Source organism: Maylandia zebra, linkage group LG11 (assembly GCF_041146795.1).
Source record: "Maylandia zebra isolate NMK-2024a linkage group LG11, Mzebra_GT3a, whole genome shotgun sequence".
NCBI classification, from domain to species: Eukaryota; Metazoa; Chordata; class Actinopteri; order Cichliformes; family Cichlidae; genus Maylandia; species Maylandia zebra.
In genome coordinates this window covers 19,853,082-19,874,517 of record NC_135177.1, presented here as the reverse complement: position 1 = coordinate 19,874,517, position 21,436 = coordinate 19,853,082, and the positions used below count along the sequence as shown (strand labels likewise).

General features: G+C 40.7%; 3 protein-coding genes across 7 annotated transcripts in view; all 3 read left to right on the top strand.

Moving 5' to 3' along the window:
* The first annotated feature begins 1,131 nt into the window (after positions 1-1,131).
* On the top strand, positions 1,132-11,200 carry ptdss1a (phosphatidylserine synthase 1a). The gene is made up of 13 exons (XM_004541456.6): positions 1,132-1,723; positions 2,229-2,320; positions 2,623-2,667; positions 2,747-2,871; positions 2,991-3,149; positions 3,396-3,547; positions 3,802-3,943; positions 7,320-7,432; positions 7,549-7,614; positions 8,021-8,120; positions 8,281-8,349; positions 9,374-9,440; positions 9,643-11,200. The coding sequence occupies exons 1-13, from the start codon at positions 1,542-1,544 to the stop codon at positions 9,735-9,737; spliced, it is 1,407 nt and encodes a 468-aa protein (XP_004541513.1). The 5' UTR covers positions 1,132-1,541; the 3' UTR covers positions 9,738-11,200.
* Positions 11,201-11,451: 251 nt separating this feature from the next.
* Positions 11,452-13,365, top strand: LOC101478815 (E3 ubiquitin-protein ligase NHLRC1). Its single transcript, XM_004541457.4, has one exon. It carries the CDS (start codon positions 11,879-11,881, stop codon positions 13,115-13,117), a length of 1,239 nt encoding a protein of 412 aa, XP_004541514.2. The 5' UTR covers positions 11,452-11,878; the 3' UTR covers positions 13,118-13,365.
* Positions 13,366-14,192: 827 nt separating this feature from the next.
* Positions 14,193-21,436, top strand: part of kif13a (kinesin family member 13A) — a 39,115-nt gene continuing 31,871 nt past the window's right edge. For all 5 annotated transcript variants that reach the window (XM_012925108.5, XM_012925098.5, XM_012925090.5 and 2 more), the window contains exons 1-2: positions 14,193-14,594; positions 14,821-14,911. In XM_012925108.5, the coding sequence (XP_012780562.2) occupies positions 14,540-14,594; positions 14,821-14,911 (146 nt within the window). In that variant the 5' untranslated portion in view covers positions 14,193-14,539. The remainder of the gene's footprint in view (positions 14,595-14,820; positions 14,912-21,436) is intronic.

Below are 21,436 nucleotides of genomic sequence, written 5' to 3'. Positions count from 1 at the left end.
CTTATAAAGCTGCTGGACAGGAAAGGCTGGAAAACAAAAGAACAACAACAAAAAACAGTCACGAAGCCAAGTTGGAGTTGGCAGAGCTGAAGATGCTTAGGGAGTGACCAGAATGGGCAGGATTTAAAATGAGTACGTCAGAGCTGAGGTTGAGCACTTTGGAGAAAAATTAGAGAGCCAAGGCTGAGATAGTTTGGACATGTGCAGAGCCGGGATATTAGCTATACTGGGCAAAGTATGCTGAAACATGGAGCTTCCAGGCAGGAGAAAAATGGGATAAAGACCACAGAGAAGATTCATCGATGTACTGAAGGAGGTCATGCTGTGACGTGACAGACGAAGAAGATTGGGATGGCAGTAGATGATGACCCTTAAAGGTAGCAGTCGAAGGAAAGAGATTGTTATACGATTAATTTAGCGGCTGCAGTATATAAAATTTATATAATCATGTCTAGACTGCTCATCTTCCATAAAGTAAATAAAAACATATCCTGATATCTAATGATTTACTTTCATACTTTAAGCACTTTTTGCACATTTCATTTAAATATTTTTACTTAGGTAAAATATGAAAAGTATTTGTTTTAAGTGCGAGTACTTCTTTTACCTCAGATGAAAGGCTGTATAAAGCAGCGGTCCCCAAGCCCCGTGAGTCGTTTGGTACCGGGCCACGAGAGTTGAGGCTCAGGTGTGAAAAATATGGTTTTCAGGGTTTTTAATCGGTTTTTAAGCGTTATTTTGTTATCGTTTTTATCGTTAACTCGGTTTTCCTGGGTCTTTTCACGTGTGTTATGAATAAATCTCCTTTTTTTTCGGTACCGGTACTAGTTTTATTTTGTTGTATTTATCCGCGACACCCTAAAGGCCGGTCCGTGAAAATATTGTCGGGCATAAACCGGTCCGTGGCGCAAAAAGGGTTGGGGACCGCTGGTATAAAGGATGCCTCTGACCCCTGCAGGGAGCGGAGAGCTGTTTAACACGGCATGTGAAACCATAAGGGGCCACAGGGGGGAGACAAGCACGCACCAACTTAAGTCTTTAAACAAGTGACGCATCCAATTCTGAGAAAACACTCAGGAAACGCGTTCATTTTACATGCAAACGGATGTCCGCCTGTAATTTGTGCAAGACACCAAAACCTATGCATTGCTTTATTAAGGCGTTTTTGTGTAGTCACATAATTAACTGAGAGATTTTTGAAGTCAAGAACGTGCGCAGTCACTCATGCCATAAAGTCCCTGCCTGGAAGCCATGCTAAAAACAATCAGCACACGAGCACGTGAACTCTTCCGCCTCGAGACACTCCCAGCAAGCACGCAAACCAATCAACATCAGAAGTGAACAGTTTGACTCTTAACAGTCTTTCCTCATCTCTAATTCTGCCGCTTGCTTTGCTTGCTGTACCGTTAGTAATGTAACCATTTCCACTGTGTCTGGTGTTTTTCCTGGTATTTTTCACTGGTCGAGGTGGCTCACTTTCTCATGCTGCCGTGAGGAGCTGCTGCTGCTGCTGCTGCTCTCCTGCCTGGCTGCGTCCAGCTATGGCGGCCGTGTATAGCGGATCCCATACCTTAAGCAAGGATGATGTGAATTACAGGATGCATTTCCGAATGATAAACGAGCAGCAGGTCGAAGATATCACAATCGAGTTTTTCTACAAGCCGCACACGATAACGCTGCTGACATGCACCGTGCTCAGTTTGATGTACTTCGCGTTCACAAGGTGAGTCGCTCACAGCTAGCGCTCGCTAATGGGTTAGCTTAGCTGTGCTAGCAGGAACAGTGATGCTCAGAGAGCGCCAGGTACACTAGGAGGCTAGCTAACTATAGCGTTATCTTTGCGCACTTACAGTAATTGGGAATGGGTCACATTCTTAATCTGTGAGGTAATTAGACTTTAACCTCGTCAGATAGCAATAATCCATTAGTTATACAATGGCACCAAATAGGGGACTCTGTTTCCTGTGTTGGCATTAGCTACAACAGTGTAACTAGCAAGGGCATGACTCATAATGTTAGATTTAAAGTATTTTTTTTTGCTTTATAGGATCTCTTTATCAGCTGTTTAGAAGCTTAAAGCAATTTTAAAGAGCATCCACATCACTTTAGTTTTAAGTAGGATGTTAACCATGCTTGTAAAAATGTGCCTTTTAACTTAATATAAGCAGTGATACTGAGGTTAACTGACTGTCGCTGAGATTTCAATTTTCTGTTTCCCCTCCCTGTAGAGATGATGGAAACCCTGACAATAATCTTTGGGTGGGGGTCATTCTGGTCATCTCCTTCTTCCTTGTCATCAGTGTTTTGGCATTTCCTAATGGTAAGACAGCACAATATTATTTCTGTGAAGCTCAGTCAAGTGTGTTTGCATAAAGGACCTTAATTACAGTGGCTTAGAAGGAGCTTCACACACACTTGTGTTTTATAGAACTGTAAATAACACCCTGCTTCTCACAAGAAGATCTGTAGCTAGAAAGAAAGAGGAACTTCAGTAAAGACCTTACCATTAGTGAAATAAAATGAACTGCTACCCACATGGCTATTTTCTACCCTATCTGAGAAGTCAAGAGAACTTTGTTACTACATGTCTTTCATGCAGTGTCTTAATATACCTCTCTTTAGGTCCATTCACCAGGCCACACCCAGCGATATGGCGAATAGTCTTTGGTGAGTATTTTTCACACAATCTATCTTTATTCAGATCTTTGGTTTTCCTCTACTAACATTGTGTCCTTCTGTTGCCAAGGTCTGAGTGTTCTCTACTTCCTGTTCCTGGTTTTCATCATTTTCCTCAACTGGCAGCAGGTGAAGCAGTTGATGTATTGGCTGGATCCAAACCTGCGCTATGCCAAAAGAGAGGCAGACATAATGGTGAGCGATGGAGGCTTGCAGCAAAAATCATTTTCCTGTTGATTTACATGCTCTACTTGCGGCACTATCCGAGGGATTATTAATCATTTTAATGAGGCTGCATGCACTTCTGCTTGCAGGAATACGCTGTGAACTGCCATGTCATCACCTGGGAGAGAATCCTGAGCCATTTTGACATTTTTGCATTCAGCCATTTCTGGGGATGGGGTATGAAGGCACTTCTCATTCGAAGTTATGGATTGTGCTGGACCATCAGTATTACGTGGGAACTTACTGAGGTAGAGATGCACACAGCAGATAAGGTTGCCATCGCAAGCTGTCACTTTCTCTCTGCCCGCTGGCCTTTCTTTCTTTGTTTCTCTTGATAACGGTGAAGTTTTCAGGTCATCTAAGCTGGGGATGTCAGTGGTTTATCCTGTGGAGAATTGTGGCGTTTGATTTTACATATTCCTTCAAAATATTGCAGGCTACGTGCATGTATTGTGTACACTATTCTGTTAAATGTTCTTTTTCTGTGTCCATAGCTATTCTTCATGCACCTGCTGCCTAACTTTGCTGAATGCTGGTGGGACCAAGTCATTCTCGATATTCTGCTGTGTAATGGAGGGGGAATCTGGCTTGGCATGACTGTCTGCCGCTTTTTGGAAATGAGAACCTACCACTGGGCCAGTATTAAGTATGAGTTTATGTTGTGGGATGTGTTTACAGCTATGTCTAAACTTTTATCCTCTTTTGCACTAAGTTTATATTGTAGATAAGATTCATAAATTGTTTTGAAAGTAACCCCACATCTTTATCAAGGGGGATTGGTTTGAAAGATTCATGTGATGGTATTGCTTTCATGTAGCTTTGTCTGCTAACATTAACATAATACTTACTGAAAATCTATCTGCATGCCTTTGAAACCCTCCTTCTATGCTTTCCATCCAGGGACATCCACACCACCACAGGGAAGATCAAACGAGCCGTGTTGCAGTTCACCCCTGCAAGCTGGACCTATGTACGCTGGCTTGACCCAAAGTCTTCTCTGCAGCGAGTGACGGGCGTCTACCTGTTCATGATCATTTGGCAGGTGGGTCCGTGAGAAATCTGCTTTTGTCGTCTCATGGTGACTTAGTGATGACTAGTCAGAGATCATCCTGTGTGCTCTGCCGTCTAAGTCCTGGCTAATCTGATTGGCTGCAATCTAAAACCTATCCCACATGTACCCACATAATGCTCAAGTGTCCTGCTGGCTGCATGTTAAAAGCTTATCCCATGAGAATGAGACAGGCTGAACTACTTGGGAGCATTTTATGAAAATGAGAAAACGATGGAGAATTTAAGTTAGCTTCATTGCTCTCCACTGGAAAGTCGAGTACAGCTGCCAAATTTTCTAGCCACAGGCTGCCAGGGTGATGAAAGCTAAAGGCTGGTGTTCCTCCACTTTTTGTGTTTGGTGATGAAACGGCACCATCCTCCACTTTCTCTCTCTCAGCCAGTTGAGAACTCTCTTGAGGCCTTAAATAGTAATTAGCAGTCTTTTAGAATTAGTTGAAGAGCTTGCGCATGGCACAGCTGTATTCCACATGGTGACAGTTGAGCTGCTCTTCACTAAATTCAACCACACAGGCTCCTGGCCAAATGAGTGAAAAAACATTGCTGCGGGTCCTCCGCCTCATTATCTGCCAATGCGGGCTTTTACAAAGGCGCCCTCTAAATGCACTGCTGTGACTGTTGCCAAACTCTTAAGTGTGACTTGCATTGGGAGAGAATTTTTTTATGGTGTCCTTAATTCAACCCAAAATTAGTTCAGTAAATGTTACAGTTTTCTGAAATGAGTAAGCAGTGCAATTGTTATAAATATTCTCCCACCAGCGTGACCAGATTCCTGTTTTGATGTGGGACTGTGCAGTGTTTTTATTACTTGTCCCACATCTTCAGATAGTGTCCCACAGTTTGACTACTTCTGCAGGACATGCACTTTTCCATTGTCTGGTTTTTACCCCGTGGATACAAAGGGAAGGCTTTTTACTATATTCACAAGATATATTTAGTTTTTGTGGGGGTTTTGCTGAAAAATGTTTTTCAGTTTTGCGTGGGTGGTTTAATACAAAGTGAAGTGAGGCAATATATGGGTATTTTTGGATTAGAAAATAGCCAAAATTGTCAGATATGGCTCAAAAAAGTATGCCAATTTATGGACACATACAGCCCGAAATAAAATAAAAAAAAGTGTTAAGAGAAATAAAGTTAACAGAGAAATAAAATTGAAGGTGTTCAGATTACCTCTCAGTACTGTTGCTGTTTTCCCACTTTATTCCCCACACAGACACAGTGTTTGCCTCACATTTAGTTTGTTGTGATGTGGTCCTCCCACCTACAACAAAAAACCGTGGATGATATTGTTTGTCTGAATAATTACCTGAACAATGATAAAATATACAGTGATCTATTTTATTAAATCAGAGCTTTACAGCTTACTATATTTTTCCTGCACGGTTATTGTACAGGCTGGATGTGAACCCATTCAGTCAACTTAACAACAGTACATAGCTGATCTATAAACAAATACAGCATACATTTAATTAATACAAATTTTAATTATGTGCTTATTCTAATGTGGCATACACATGTGAGAGAAATGTTAGATCCTTAAAAAACCTGGTGGAACAACAAATGAACCTCATGAGAGTAAATGTAGTTTGATGACACTGAACAGACTGCAGAGGTCTAAAGGACTAATTGTATTAGATCTAATTAACATATATCAGCAACATTTCTGTATTCACAGCCAAGTCCTTCTCATATTATCTGCTTGATTTTAAAAATGCAAAAATATGATGGAAAAAGTTGAACTGCAAGTTTTCCTGGCTGCCTTTGCATCCTTTAAATTATATTTTATAATACAGTATGTTAATATTAAAAAGGGTAATGCAGTTCTGTTTATAACTAGTAGTACATGCTAATATATATTTTTGTCTTAAAACCACATTTGCCTTCAGATGTGCCTTAATTATTCATGTACAGATTCAAAAAGGTGCTGAAACATTCCTGAGATTTAGGTCCATATCAACATGACAGCCTCACACAGTTGATGCAGATTTATCAGCTGCACATTCATTATGTGAATCTTACATTAAGCACATCCCAAAGGCGCTCCCTTGGATTGAGATCTGGTGGCAGTGGAGGCCATTTGAGTACACAGTGAGTTAGGGCTGTTCGATATAACGATATATATCGGATCATGATATAAAAACGTCTATCGTTTCATTTTACGCTATTGTTTGTTTCGTGGTGTCGCAAAATAAACTGTTTACGGCAATATTTTTTCATCGCTCTGATGGTCACTGTAGTGGCTATATTAATTTCTTAAAGTTCTCTCTTTCTCTTATATGTAATATAACCACACTACAGACGGACAAGCGCCTGTTTTTATGCGTTGTCGTTAGCAACAGCAACGGTAACACCTTCGCATGTCCGCTTGTTTATGTTCCACATACACCTTTCACAATAAAGCTCAAGATCCTGTTGAGACTTTTCAAAATAAACTGAATCACGTGAAAGAGCAGATTATTTACGGATGAGAAGTAAAAAAGAGCCGCCAGGTGCTAAAAAATAAACCTTAGACTCAAACGTTAGAACAGGCTTTTCCCCGCAGCACGCCGTGTAATAAATACAAAGAAAACGGCGGCCTTTACAACTTATGTCTAAAAATGTATAGTTTCATGCATCGGTTAAAACACTCGACTCCGGGTAAAGGACGCACAGCTGGAAACACTTCACGCAAGTCGAGCTGCCCGAGATTCACAGAATTTACAGAAAATGTTAAATTTTTGTGATTAATATCGTTATCGGGACGATAGAATTCTTATATCGGGATATGAGATTTTGGTCATATTGCACAGCCCTACAGTGAGTGAATGAGTGAACTCATTTTCGAGTTCAAGAAACCAGTTTGTGAAGTTTATCTGAGGTGTGCTACATGGTGAGTTATCTTGTGTCAATATTCCCAACACCATTACATCACCAGCAACCTGAGCTGTTTATATAAGAGAGATTGGATCCATGCTTTGGTGTCAGAAATCATGTTTCATCAGACCAGGCAATGTTTTTCCAAACTTCTGTTTTTCAAGATTGATGAACTTATGCAAATTGTAGCCTCAGTTTCCTATTTTTAGCTGTTAGGAGTGTCACCCGGTGTGGTCTTCTGCTGAGGTAGCACATCTGCTTTAAGGTTCCATCTAACTTCAGCGGGTGGTTGATTAAATACTTGAGTTATGCACAAGTGCAACAGGTGTACCCAACAAAGTGGCCGGCTAGAGTATATTAAAGAGTTTTGTGAGTTTAAGTTTAAAGTTTCAGTATGGTAAAATGAATAGAAATGTCCTACTGTCTGAATAATTGTAAACAATGCTATACTTGCTTTTGTTTTTAACTATAGTTCTTTTTATCATTTTTTTTCACAGCTTACTGAGTTGAACACATTCTTCCTTAAGCACATTTTCGTCTTTCCTGCAAGCCATGCTCTTAGCTGGTGTCGAATCCTGTTCATCGGTATCATCACAGCTCCAACAGTAAGGTATATCATTTCATGCATTTACCCTCATTATGTGGCAGGTGGGTAAAAGGAAACAGAGACACAGACTAGAAGTTCCAGTGAAATTTGCTAAAAATTTGCTTTGTTTTTTCCTTTAGGCAGTATTATGCATACCTAACAGACACACAGTGCAAGAGAGTTGGGACCCAGTGTTGGGTATTTGGGTAAGTAACCTGATTTTAAAGCTTGTTAATAATAAGCCTGCTTAACATCTTGTATTCCTATGAACATGTAGTGCTGTGTACACATAGCCATGAGCAGTGACAGCAGCTCAAGGAGGAGATGTTACCTGAGCTACCAGAGATTATGAACAGTGGTATTCATGCAGGCATTTCACTGCCTCACTCAAGGACTAAGCTGTCAAACAGCTGACCTACATCAGGAATATTTTTATCCAAAAAAGTTCAAATGTGTAGGTCAGTGACCCAAGCACTGCTCTCAGATAAAAGCCCAAAACTGACATGTTTGATTTGGATGTTATTTTTAGGTTTGGATTTCTCTTCTTTTTGCTACCAGTGAGTTAAAATACTGAACTATGTGTTTGTTTTGCCCCCTCCCTCTCATTCACAGGGCAATAGCCTTTCTGGAGGCTTTGGCATGCATTAAGTTTGGGCAGGACTTGTTCTCAAAAACACAGATCCTCTATGTGATCCTCTGGCTGTTGTGTTTGGTAAGGTCTATCGTGCACTGAAATGCGTATAATTTATTTTATACATATATTTTTGTTTTTTAATATGAATATTCTAACATATGATGAATGCTGCAAGTAATTTTTTACACATTTTCCATGAATCATTTTACAGTTTCTGTTCCCTTCATTCTGTTTTTAGGCCTTCATTACATTCCTGTGTCTGTATGGAATGGTATGGTACGCAGAAACATATGGTCCAAGGGAAAAGGTATGTTTATTGCTTTAGCTTTCATGAGTTTTTCCATTTAACTGCTTTAGACCTTGAAGCATTTACAAAGAATTTAAGGCCTTAGTCACACAGGCCTACAGACCAGTCGACAATCCCCTGGCAGCCTCTGGAAACTAGTGTAGTCCCTGCACCAAAAACTTACCAAGACGAACTATTCACAGAGCAGTAGTGAAACTTGAAGAGCAGTACAACAAGAAACTGAGAACAATCCCCCTCAAAGTGAAAGCTGTGCTTTACCACTGCAACCAAAACATTTCAAATGAGACAACTTTTACTCTGAAGGTGTCACACTTTCAAAGTAAAAGTATCCCTGCTCAGCTGATAGCTAGTAAGTGTTAAGAGGCTATCGGTGCAGCACCGTATATGACCATTTTCAACCAGCGACCACTAGCAACACCTTGCCAACCGGTCTCACAGAAAATATAGTTTCCTTAGTGACCTGTGGTTGCCAGGAGTCTGAAGTTTTTCAGATCTGTTGAGGACAGGAATGATCGGAATTAGGAAAAACAATGTGAATGTCCATAAAAGCACTTAAAACGTGCAAATTGGAGTTAATTTCAATCCCAACTTGTTTCTTTATTCTCAGCCTTTCTAACAAATACACGGTTTGGTTGGCCATACCCCACACCCACAATCATTAACAATATAAAAAACTTTACTCACATATAGATCAGTGCAATAGCATCAGGCATCACACTTCAGTGCCTTTCTGTAAACTCTTGTTACGTCTAAATAAAGCTACAACAAACTGACATCTGTGCCTGAATGGCAAAAGGCCAAATGTCCTGGGTGAAGCCAACCATGCTTAATGCTCTGTAGCTAAATAATCATCAAAGATCATTAGTAAATATTAACATTCAAGGTTTTCCTTGTAGGGGTTGTTATCGGGTTGTTTACAGAGAAAGCTGTACGGAGTCAGTTAGCCGTGATGCATGTACAGTATGGTCTCTGTCCAGTTACAGGTATGTGTGTGTCATGTGTCTTAAACCTTTTCTCCCCTCAGAGCCTCTCAGAATGTGAAGACAGTAATTTCGCAGAGTTTGCTGACCATGTGTATGAGGGATTTAAAGGTACACTGACTTCACTGTAATTCATCCAGCACACCACATTAAAAAATGCATACCAGTATTCAGTTGCTGTCTTGTAAATGGGTGACCTCTAGTGTTTATTATAGTGCTTTACATATGCATACTCATACATGTGTGAGAAGAAACACAGTGCAGTTACATCTCTTTATGGGTTCATTTGAAATATGTGAGCTTCATGTTTCAGGAGAAACTGATGTAGACGGTGACAGCCCCAAAGCCAGACAGAGAAAGAAGGACTCAGGAAAGACCAAATCCATCAACGGCCTCGACAGCCAGTAGGAGTTGGAGGCGGAGGCTGTTGGGTAACCCAAAGTGTGAAAGATTACAGATGGAGAAGAGGGTAAAGCTACGACCACTTCCTGATGTAACCGAAGCCTAGAAAGCCACCCACCTACAGTAGATGGAGTGCAGACAGCAGAAGTGGAAAAACAGGTCCATGCAGTGTTATTAGGAGTGCACAGTGGCTCAGACTACAGAGATACACACGTTGGTGTGTGCTGTAGTCATAAAAGCTCCTAAACCACTGATCACTTTTTTTTTTGTGTTTGCTTTTTGGATGAAAGAGTGGGAGAATTTTATTTTGTGCGAGTGTGTGAGAGAAAGGTGTGGCAACAAAAACTGCCATTTCTAAATATAATTGCATGATCATTGTAGCTAGTGAGCCATAATTCAGTTATCCTATGAAGCAGTATCATTAAAGGCTAATGTACAATTGACTGGTTTATATCAACTCTGGTATCAAACCCATTTCAATGTTAAAAGCCATTATGTAGAATTTATCACTTAGTGGAGCGTCTATGTTTATAGCACAAAAGAAGCTAAAGCATTTTTATATAAATGTCTGTCACTGATTATCTATTTACATCATAGATGTTCACTATTTTATGTTTTTTAACTTGAATGTGGGCAGGAGTTCAATACCAGACAGCTTTAGCGTGGTAGGATCACCGGCTTGGGTCTGCGTTTGGCCTGTAATGAAGCAAAGCACACAGTTTAAGCACTTTGCAGAAAGTTTATTGAAAATACTGTACATTAAGTAATGTTCGAGTATTTTGTGAATCATTGTGACCTTGAGTGATTTTACTCTCCTTGTCCTCCTGTGGCTGCTAATTTTTTTTCTTTTCTTTTCTTTTCTTCTTTTTTTTTTTTTACTAATAAGAGAAGATAATTATTCAAATTACTGCATGTATTGTCAGTTTTTCTGTCTGTGTCTGGATTGACCTTGTTGCGTATATTGCATTTGCATGGCTGACTCCAATCAAAACAAGTGTTGTAGTAGGAAACCGTTATAAGAGTCTTTGTATTCACCACACAGCAAGATGCCAGTATTGTTATGTGAACCTTTTTCACTGTCGTGGTAACATTTTAATTCACCCCTTGTGCCTGTTTGCATGTTTGTTTTGTTTTTTTAACTCCTATCTTCTTTCAGTTTCTATTAAGACTGATTTTTTTTGTGTGTGTCTTTGATTCTTCTGGCCTTGAGTATTTTATTTGAAGGTTATATTTCCATTTCATGTGTCAGTATCATCTCAGTACAGATATACTATCCCTCATAATCCTTGACAATCCAGACACTGACCTCTCTGGAACAGACCTGGCTCCCGTGCTACATACAGTAGACACTAAATAGGACCTCGTCTGTGGATTTAGATGTCATTTGCCAAAAACAATTCTGCTGAAAACGACCTGTGCTGTTCTTTTCCACTGTGAAATGTATTAAAAGTGTTTTCATTTCCTCTTAATCTTGTTTGGTCGTTTTTACTTGCTGTCACATTCCTATTAGCAGGAAGCCCCTCTGTGTTTGCGTACTTAACAAGAGAAATTTTAAATGACATTGTTTGACCCCTGAGGGGTGTCCCGCTGCAGCAAAGGAGGGCTGGATTGGCTGATTCAAGCACGGCCCATAACAGATCAGATTTCACTCCGTCTGCACAGCATGAAACTCAGACTGAAATAGCTGCCGCATGCTGACCTACGGCAAGATGTATTTGAAGGTACGGTTGCTGTTCCTTTGGAAATAAACATGAGTAGTGGCAGAGCTGTGGCTGACACACTGTTGCACATTTAAGATTGTGCACTGAACTCCAGCCAGGCATATTTCTTTCTTTCCTTTTTTAAAAGTAATATACAGGCTTTTTTGTCACTGAATTTACTCTGTGATATCTGCAATTTGGGTTCTGTGACTGTTCCAAAGGAGGGCAGCAGAGAGCCTTAGTTATGTGCAAAATACCACGTGACAGTTGAGGCCTAAAAGCCCAGGGCACGAGTGCTTACACAAAATTGTGCTTCATATGCCTCTCTCCATGATTCTCTATTTCACCACGTAAATTGGCATTCTATTTTGGTTTCCTGAATTTGCTGCTGCCTGCATCAGCTGACTGAACCATCCCACAGGGTTTAAAGAACAGGATATTTCAGTCATGGCTAAGAGTCTCCAACATCGTGGCTGCCTCAGTCCAGAGGGGATCATCAGAGAGATACAGATCAACCTACTGGAGTGCAAAGTCTGCTTCGAGACGTTTAGCTGTCAGCAAAGGGAGCGCAGACCGCAGAACCTTTCCTGTGGCCATGTACTCTGTCTGGAATGCATCACAGCTTTGTCCCACCCTCTCCTGAGGAAGCTGGAGTGCCCTTTCTGTCGACAGTTATGCAGTGTTGACAGCACCTCCCACTGCCAGGTTCTTAGTGACCTAAAGGATCTTCTGTTGTCTCAAAGTCCCTCACCGTCTGCTCCTCCGTGTAGAGCAAAAGCTGGTTTTATCTTTCCCGCAGCTCTGACGTGCACAACTCTTCTCCTGCGTACTGCATTTGGTGGGTGGGGGACTCTTATCAACCCAACTGGAATAGCTGTTTTGGGGTCCTCAGGAACAATAGTTGTGGTCCATGATGGAGAAAAGAGAGTGGTGGTGTTCAATCTACAGGGAAAGAAGCTGCACAGCTTTGGGCGAAAAGGAGCAGCCAGTGGGGACATCTGTTACCCAGTGGATGTGGCAGTGACCCCAGCTGGTCACGTGGTTGTGACTGATGCAGGTGATAAAGCTGTAAAAGTGTTCACATCCAGGGGGAATCACATGTTGACAATCAAAGATTCCTTCCAGATGCCCTGGGGCGTGGACACTGACAGTTGTGGACACATCCTGGTCTCTGATGTTGAGGCCGGCACTCTCTCCAAGGTGAGGGTGGACTATAGTCACAGCGTCGTTCTAGAGCATCAAACAACCATTTCAGACCTTCAGTGCCCTAAAGCGGTGGCCTATTGTTGCGTGAATGGGAACACTGCAGTGACGGAGCATCTAACTGATGTCACCAATCCAACGGAGAGACACCAACACAGAAGGCTCAGGGTGTTTACAAAAGAGTTCCACCTCCTTTACCAGACAGACACTTTTAGCCTGACCCTGCAGTCCACAGTGAGGCTCAGCATCTCAGGTGTGGCGTTCGACAGAGATGGAGATCTAATTGTGATTGACTCAGACCAGGGGATGATTTGGAGCTTAGGGAAGCTCCAGAGTGGCCCAGTCCGTACTCCTCTTGTGGGAGACCATCTTATTCGCCCTGTTGGATTAACGCTACTGAACAACCTTCTCATTACACTGGACAGTGGAGACCATACAGTGAAGATTTATTCTCCCAAATCTGATGCTGGACCTGTGACATAGTTTATGTATGAACAATCCCAAAGTAGCTGTTCAAGTGAGACAAATTCAATAAAGTGAAGTGAAATGTAGCTTATCACAGGATGAAGTGATGAGAGGTTGTATTAATTTATTTTTGTTGTTGTTTGAGTTGCCTTCTGTGACTAGTTTACAAGTCAAGTTTTACTTTAGATAGAGTGTAAAAATGTCATTGTGTTACTTTGAAAGTGTCAAAATAATAATAAAACAAAAGGTTGTATATGGTGAAACCATTTTCAGCAGGACGTCAGGTATGAAATTATGTCTGTTATTGTGTTAATGTTGTAGCAGTTGTTGAAAATGATGTTGTGTTATTTAATGACGTGTAATATAGCAATGTGATGATTCTCAGTCTCTGAACTGATCCAAGGCTTTTGAAAAATTATGCCAATTGAAACTATCTGAGAAATAAAGGTCCAGCTGCTAACAGCAGACAGTGAGACCATACATAGACAGTATAAACGTTATATGCCACAACTACAGATTATATGTTTATTTTTTCCGTGTATAACAGAAGACTTTTTAAATTAGATTATATCATATGTGTTAAAACAGAAGTTACAAATTATGTATATGTGTGTGTGTGTGTGTGTGTGTGTGTGTGTGTGTAAGAGCTTTTTAATGCAAAACTTTAAGGTGATTGACAAATGGCAAAACTTAAACTTTAAAAAGAAATTCAAAGAAGCCCAGAATAAATGCTAATGTAACGGTTAGATTTGGCAGCTTGGGGATATAAGAGTGAAAAACAGACATTATTTTTAGGCTTTACGTCAACAGAAGTGAGGTGGTGGGTCAAAAAATGATTCTGCTAAACCTTATAATAAAGTTATATAACTGTAAATTTTTTTGACCCCTTTTCTTGCTTACCAAAAATGCAAATAATTAAACAATTCAGTGTGTATGTGTGAGAGAACTAAGCGCCAATAAGTCGTAGCCAAAAATCATATTTGATAACAACTGTTTAAAGCTGACTCCTAGCTCCGCACTGCCTCTCAATGCTCACTGATGCATGTGAACTAACTTGTCACACACGCTCACATTTCTCGTTCATTGGTTTCCCCCAATGCGCCGATGCGCCGGCGGGGTGCGTAAATCCTTTCCCCCTCTTTGGCACAGCCTCTCCAGTCTGCCAGAGGATAGCAGTCGTGCTCCCAGTGGAAGATGGCGGTGGGGATGCTGTCTGGGGCTGGAGCTGAGTGCTGGATTTGCACACGAAGCGAACCCGGATGGATACTAAGACAAAAATGAACGCTTTCCCATCACTTCTCATCGAGGATCGGACTCATTTGGGATTGTTTAGCTAGATTCTTTTGCCCTGTTTTCTGGCAAAAAGCCGGGCTTTCTTGTCGGAGATTCTGCGTTGATAGCTGGGCGAATAGACAGGGTGGGAGTGAAAAGTGGACGAAAATGTCGGATACAAAGGTAAAAGTTGCAGTGAGAGTTCGGCCCATGAACCGCAGGGGTAAGTGTTATAACGACGATTTCTGCTTGCAGACTCCTTTTCTGTCTCCTTGGCTTCGTGCCACATTACCATAAACTTTTGGTTTCTTCGCCATTGCTGCTTTCAGTTTGAGTTGTGAGCCTGAAGTCAGACTTGAGAATAGTTTAAAGAAGGCCAAAGTAACTCCGATTTTATTCTTCACACCCCCGCATTCTGCTTCACTTTCCAAACAAACTTTTCTCTGCAGAAATTGAACTGAATACAAAATGTGTCGTGGACATGGAGGACAACCAAACTGTTCTGCACCCACCGCCCTCCAATGCAAAAGGAGAGAACAGGTAAACAAAACTCACATACTGTCAAGAGTTTAAATGAATATTTGTGCACTAAGTTATTTACAGAACTATTGTGCGTTAGGGCGCCTTAAGATTCGCTGTAGTTATGAGTGTTTTGGAAATGTCTGGTGACAAAAGCATTCAAAATGAGCAAATAACTGTACACACAGTGACCTCCTGTAGCAGTGTCTGAAAATACACTAAAGCAAGAGCACTTATAAACACTTTATCTTTAATTCAAAGGAGAATTTAGTCAAATAAAATATGTGCAAATGCAACGCTGCTGCTGCTGCTGCAGCAAAGGACATGGTGTCTGTCACCCACCTGCTTGCAATATGATATTATGTTATGTAATTCATGTGAACTTTCCAAGAGTAATCATCTCAGGATAATAACACCACCTTGGTATTTTGCATGGCTGATTTGGGGTTTTCAAAGCCACGAGAGGAGGTTGAGCCTCTTTGATATGAAGACATGTACAAGGCTGAGCAGATAAATGTCTGGCCTCGGGGTGCCACTGTAAATCTCCGAAGTCAGAGGTAATTTGTCATGTTGCGTTCAAAGACATGTTGGATCACACTGATGGTTTTTAAAGACACAACGGGCTGCGCATTTTATCTAAGAGTAAAGAAAAGCTTCTAAGAAAGCTAAGCATCCTTTAACCTTTCACACTATCTGTGCACTCTGAAGGTCATTAAAACTTTGTGCTGTGTTCTGACATGATTTCATACTGTACTGAAGACAAGTCTGAAGCCACACAGAATATAGGCCAACGATGAGTGTATGCTCATAAATTTCATGCCTGTTAGCAATAGTCACAGATGTAATATTTCCTCCCATCATGGTTGGAGGATTTTCTGCTGTTTTTTTGTTTTTTTTGCGCTTGTTTTGCTTTCTCTCTTGTCACACATGGTTAGACAGCTGACCTGATTACCAGCAGGCGCAAATAAAGCTAAAAGGATGCTCAGTCTGAACACAATCCAAGGTTCTTTGTTGCCCCCCCCCACCCACCCACACACAGCATATTTATAATTTGCGTAATGTCCTTACTGATTAGTTAAAGTGAACAAACAACTCTTCGAGCCACAGTGTGACTGCTGAATATGAAGCCATAGGAGGCAACTGCCTCCAGTCAAGGCTTTTCTCGTGGCCTGCACCCAGCCTTGTTAAAGTTTTCAAGTAACTCGCAGTCAGCATCAAACAGCGTTAAGCTCACTCGCCCAGCAGCTCGGGTACACGCACATTAACCTGTACTTAAGGCAATTATCACAACAGAAATTACCATACAGTGGCTGCTTTCCAGACAGTTAAACAAATCCCGCTCACAGCTAACACATGTGGAACGGGAGAGCTGAACAGAAAGCTGCTGTGAGCGAGCGGTCAGAGGAGCGACAGTAACCGAGATGCAGATACGTGCATTATATTCGTCTCAGAGTCAGGATGTTTCAACTCCTCCCAGTTGCCATGTTGATGGGTGAGACACAAACACATTTCACATTTTCATCCAGCGTGAGTTTCCATATCTGATTAGATGCTGTATCAGTTATACAGAGATTCCTTTCATGGAAGCTCAGTTAAATGTTTTCAGCTTCCCCTGAATTCACCTTATTAGATCCTGGAATGGTTTGTTGTCTAGCTGCACATCAGCCACGACCTTCTGTGCTCTGACTCGCTTTGGTTTTATTATGTCTCATCGCTATTCTATAGTGCAGTCCAGGCATATAATTACTTGTTAACATTTCAGCACTAGTGCTGTGTGTGTGTTTTGGGTCTCTGTGCTTAGGCTGCCACGGTTTTCCCAAACCATATAATTTTCCCCTTTTGCTGCTTGTGGAGCCACAAAAGAGGATACCCTGATCGCTAAGACTTTGCCTTGTTTTGAAGACACCTGTTCCTGTGTGTTGGGAATGTGTCAGATTGAGTGGGTATTAGCATACCAAATATGGCTGACCAAGATCCTGGGAACTTTTTCTCTCTCATGGGAATGATGAGGCACAGCCCTAGAATGGGATAAGCAGTAACAGATATTTTTAATGTAGACACGTCTTAATTTAATAGGTATTTTGTTTATATCTTTGGCTGCATATTTTGAAATTCAGGATTTATAAATGGAAAAAAATGACAACATCTGGATCTCAGTGAGACTCTTTTTGCTTCAGTGGTTTTGCTCAGTGCCTAAAATTTTTTAATATTGCTTCAGTCTGATGAAATACAGAAATGATGTCTTTTTGGGAGGTGGAATCGAGTGAATGAGTTTATCAGGTTGGACAACACCTCTAAAAACGTGACTCATGTAAAGAATTTAAAGAAAGGATTTCGTTTGAAGCCTCTGCACCACAGAACATTATGGCTACACTCATGACTCCCACCCCACTCTCCTGTTTCCCTGAGAATTGAAGAGTAAGCTCAGCGGTTTGCAAATGAAACGTGGGCTATGACTTCAGGGCTAGAGGTTAAATTTCCTAAGGTTCGTCTTTCGTCTGCTTGCTAAGCTGGCACAAATGGCATATTTGAAACAGGAATCTGGGAAAGGTTTAGTTTTCATGTGACAGTCAGTCACAATCAGGGTGGGGGTGGACAGGCAGTGAAATACCTGAGGCTGCTGTCTGCACAGGGGATGAGTGCCTGAGCAATATGACCAAAAAAACTCCCTTCGACTCACACAATAGAGCCATATTACATCTATCAAGTCCCAGCATGTCCGTCAACGTGCAACAACTGAATACAAGGTCATGTTGTGTTGGAAAATCTGCTTTATGTAAATCTCTTGCTTGTCTTGTTCAGATGCACAGTTATTGGAAAAGACAAGAGCTAACCACAATCACTTTTTAGACAGACGCAATGGAGTCTGTTTTATGTCACATGGAGGTGCTGCCTTTTGTCTTCCATGTGGTCATTTTTTTTCAGAAGGCATTTGTCTTTGTCCTGTCGAATATGCAAGTTTTTGGGGCTTCTCATCCCCCATGTCACTCTAGCTCTGCAGTCCTGCATTTCAAGATGATTAGTGGAAGCATGTCTTTATCTGATAATGTCTGTCCCCAAGCTTGTAATTTCACGTCTAATCTCTTCTTATCTCCGATGGTCACAAGAGCTCAATTGGGTTTATCTGCACTTACTAGTGTTATCTTGCTTACTTGAATATGTAATCTGTGCGGTGTGGAGTGCAGCTTCAGTTAAAAAACCCGCTGCTGCTTCTGAAATTTCATGAACAAATACATTCTTTTAAATATGTTCAGAAAGATGAGTAATTTGGTCCCGAATGTCCTGATTTCTCTATTTTTCCTAAATGTTCATTTTTTTGAAATAAGGAACTCAACTTTAAAATGTTGTTCCGAGAAGATTTTTGCAACCCTTACTGTCTTTGCAATTAATAATAATTAAAAATCCAATCAAGCAACACCTGTAATACTTCCATATAAATAATTTAACTGGATTAAATGTAATTCTTATTAATATAATGAAATACTCTGTAATGTGTTTTGCCGCCTGATGGGCCTCAGATTCAACTCTGAATCAGTTTCATTTCTCTGTTATTTAATTAGCTGCAGTTTACATGTTGAAGCAGCATTGGTGTGAAGGTGGAAGAATAAAAAGCTGAAACAGAATGGGATCCAGATCGCCTCCATGTTTGCTGTGTCATCTCCCATCAGGAGTGCTGAAAGTGAAAGTCAGTTTCTGATTTCATTGTTGTTTGCCTTATAGACTGTTTCAAGATGCAGTGCTAAAAATCAGAGGGGGAAATACATTTTATTTAGATAAAACACAAAACAAAAAGCAGTTTATGTAGTAGGTGAGGGATTCCTCTCCATCCTCCCAGCATATCACACCCTGTATTACAAGCTGCACACAGTAATTAACAAAACAATATATTTAAAAACTAATTTACCTTTATGTGGCGTTAGCTAGCTGCTTTTAGCCTTCATGCTAAGCTAGGCTTAACATATTTTTTTAATATTTACCATATAGACGTGAAGTTTACTAGCAGTCTTTTCATCAAAATCTCATCAAACTTTTCCAGAATCTCAAATGTCTCCTTTAAATGTAATCATCCTATGTTTTACTAATGCTTTTTAGCATCCAAGAACTTTATTTGTTTGCTAACCCTCACTAAAACACAGCTAATAAAGACACTGGGCTTTCTGCACTAAGGTGTTGGGTAGACATGACAGTGCACTGTTTTTTTTAGAGCCTTGGTCACATTTTCTCTTCGTTGCACATCAACAAGTGTCATCCAGATTTCCAAAACAAGCCTTTACTAAATGACAATGCTGCTTTGTCCACTGGCCGACCTCAGGAATGCTCTCTTTGTTTTTTCACTGGTGCTTCTCATGTGCCAATAATCAACATTAAAATCTTATTCTCACAGTTAGTTGCACACTATCAGCACAGATTTTCACTTTAAGGCTGCTTTCTTTGCTATTAGGAGAAAGTGCTAGCAGCACGCTGATATAACAATTACATTCCCTTGAGGACTGTTCCCTGTTTGTTTAGAGGGTGGGACATTGTTTACATCTTGATCCGGAATTGAGAAAAGATGGTGCCTTCCCTCTTTGTCAGGCCTGTGCCTCATTAATCTCACATGTGGCCTCTAATTCTACAGGCAGTATTTGTGAAAATTCACTCTCAAACACTTTTTCTTCTATAATTATTCTGGTTTTTGTTCCTGGCGTGATTCTCTGAGATGAGGCCTTTTTGAAGTTTTTGAGCCTGCTTGTTATATTCTGTTTGCTTTCATAATGAGGTAGTGTTTTATTGTGGACTTAGTCTTGTTCTGTGGAAGTGGAGCCATTCAAGCCCATACCTCTGTTAAAATTACATTTCTGCCTCCAATTAATGACATTAATGATGTGATTTGTACTTCTTAAACATTCTCACTCTGGCTTTTGTTATTATCCTCGCCCGGCATATGCCAGATCTATTCAGCTAAGTGACATCCAGCAGGCAGATGGGGTTCATGAGCGGTGTGTCCCAGTAGTAAATGTGTCACTTCCTTTTCTCTTCATTTGCTCAGTACTGTACCGAACTAATTGATGAATTGCACTTCTTTTCTGGCTTGTTTGGAACTTACTGGATTTAAGAGTAGATGTGGTCTGTGTTTTAGCATACACACACGTAGCCTGGTGACCCACCTTGTCACATTGTTGTCAGAAATGCCAGAGAGGATCAAATTAGACCCTGCCTGCATCATATGTTGCTGTTAACATTTGTTATGGAAACCTCGAGGTACCACACAGCAGTTGGTATGAGCATCACGTGTGCTGCTGGTGACAGTGCTCTTCATTAAGGGTTGTTTTGGAGATCGTAAATTCGCCTTTCATACTCCAACTTTGACTCATGAGGCTGGTTGGTTGACTCGCCCTCCATGTTTACCACCGTCGCTTAGCAACAGCAGTTTCAAGATACAGAAAAAGTCCTGAAGTTATGTTGATGACTTCATGAGTGATATGATATTCTCCAGCCGCTCATTCCAAATATTTTCAGACTAATTTTAGCTTTTAGAACAATGATGCAAGGACTCCTTTGTTTTAGGCTTTTTAAAAAATGATCATTTAGTGCATTCAGTATTTTGATTTTTTAATACCTGTCAATATCACTGCTTTACAAAACTGTGTGCAGGTGTTACTGATCAATTTGCAGTTTACATTAACAGAATTGTCACCCCTTTTTTTGGCCTTAGAGCTTTAATGGTGTAATTTAAATGGCTGTGAATACTTAAGTAACACTATTTCACAAAAAAGCCTCACGTAATCAGCCAATCAGACAGCAGAAGCTCTGTGCATTTAGGGTCATACATACGGTCAAGACGACATGCTGAAGTTCAACCTGGGCATCAAAATGGGGTAGGAAGGGGACTTCGTGACATTGAATATGGCCTTGCTGCCAGTGCTAGACAGACTGGTCTGAATATTTCAGAAACGGTTGCCCTACTGGGATTTTCCTCACACAACCATTTCTAGGGTTTAGAGAGTGGTCCAAAAAAATGAAAATAACTTGTTAATGCTAGATTAGTTTCTTGAACATGACACTTCACTCTATTCATATTGTTTCCACAGTCACCAGATCTCAGTGCAATACAGCACCTTTGTGATCTGGTGGAACCAAAGACTTGCATTGTGAATGTGCAGCTGACAAATCTGTGAGATGCTGTCATGTAAATATGGACCAAAATCTCTAGTTTTTCAGTCTGTACCTTATAAACTTTATGCTGTGGGGACCAGTGCACTACAGTGTCAAACTGTAATAGTCGCTTTACCTCAGCTGCTAAAACGGCAAAAAGCTGCTTTCACATACATGACAAAACATTAATGTGCACATAGCTGATAAGTCTATGCTTTTCTTAGGAAGCATTTTAAATGCAAGGCTTTCGTTTGCAGTAGAGAATTTGAGTTGCGGTCCTGTTAAAGGGTCCAACACTAACCAAGATGTTGCATATTTAGCTGACAAAGTCTGAGCTTGTATGATATGAATTAGTTGTCTCAGTAGCCTAAATCTGGTTTTCTCATTAACAAATTATCTTCCTTCAGTGCT

What these genes read in the sequence shown, in the direction of transcription:
- ptdss1a (XM_004541456.6), top strand. Translation starts at nt 1,542, where the DNA reads ATGGCGGCCGTGTATAGCGGATCCCATACCTTAAGCAAGGATGATGTG. An exon ending in ATCACAGCTCCAACAGTAAG is followed by an intron (nt 7,433 to 7,548) that starts GTATATCATTTC and finishes TTTTTCCTTTAG; the next exon opens with GCAGTATTATGCATACCTAA. An exon ending in TGTGTATGAGGGATTTAAAG is followed by an intron (nt 9,441 to 9,642) that starts GTACACTGACTT and finishes TTCATGTTTCAG; the next exon opens with GAGAAACTGATGTAGACGGT.
- LOC101478815 (XM_004541457.4), top strand. Translation starts at nt 11,879, where the DNA reads ATGGCTAAGAGTCTCCAACATCGTGGCTGCCTCAGTCCAGAGGGGATC.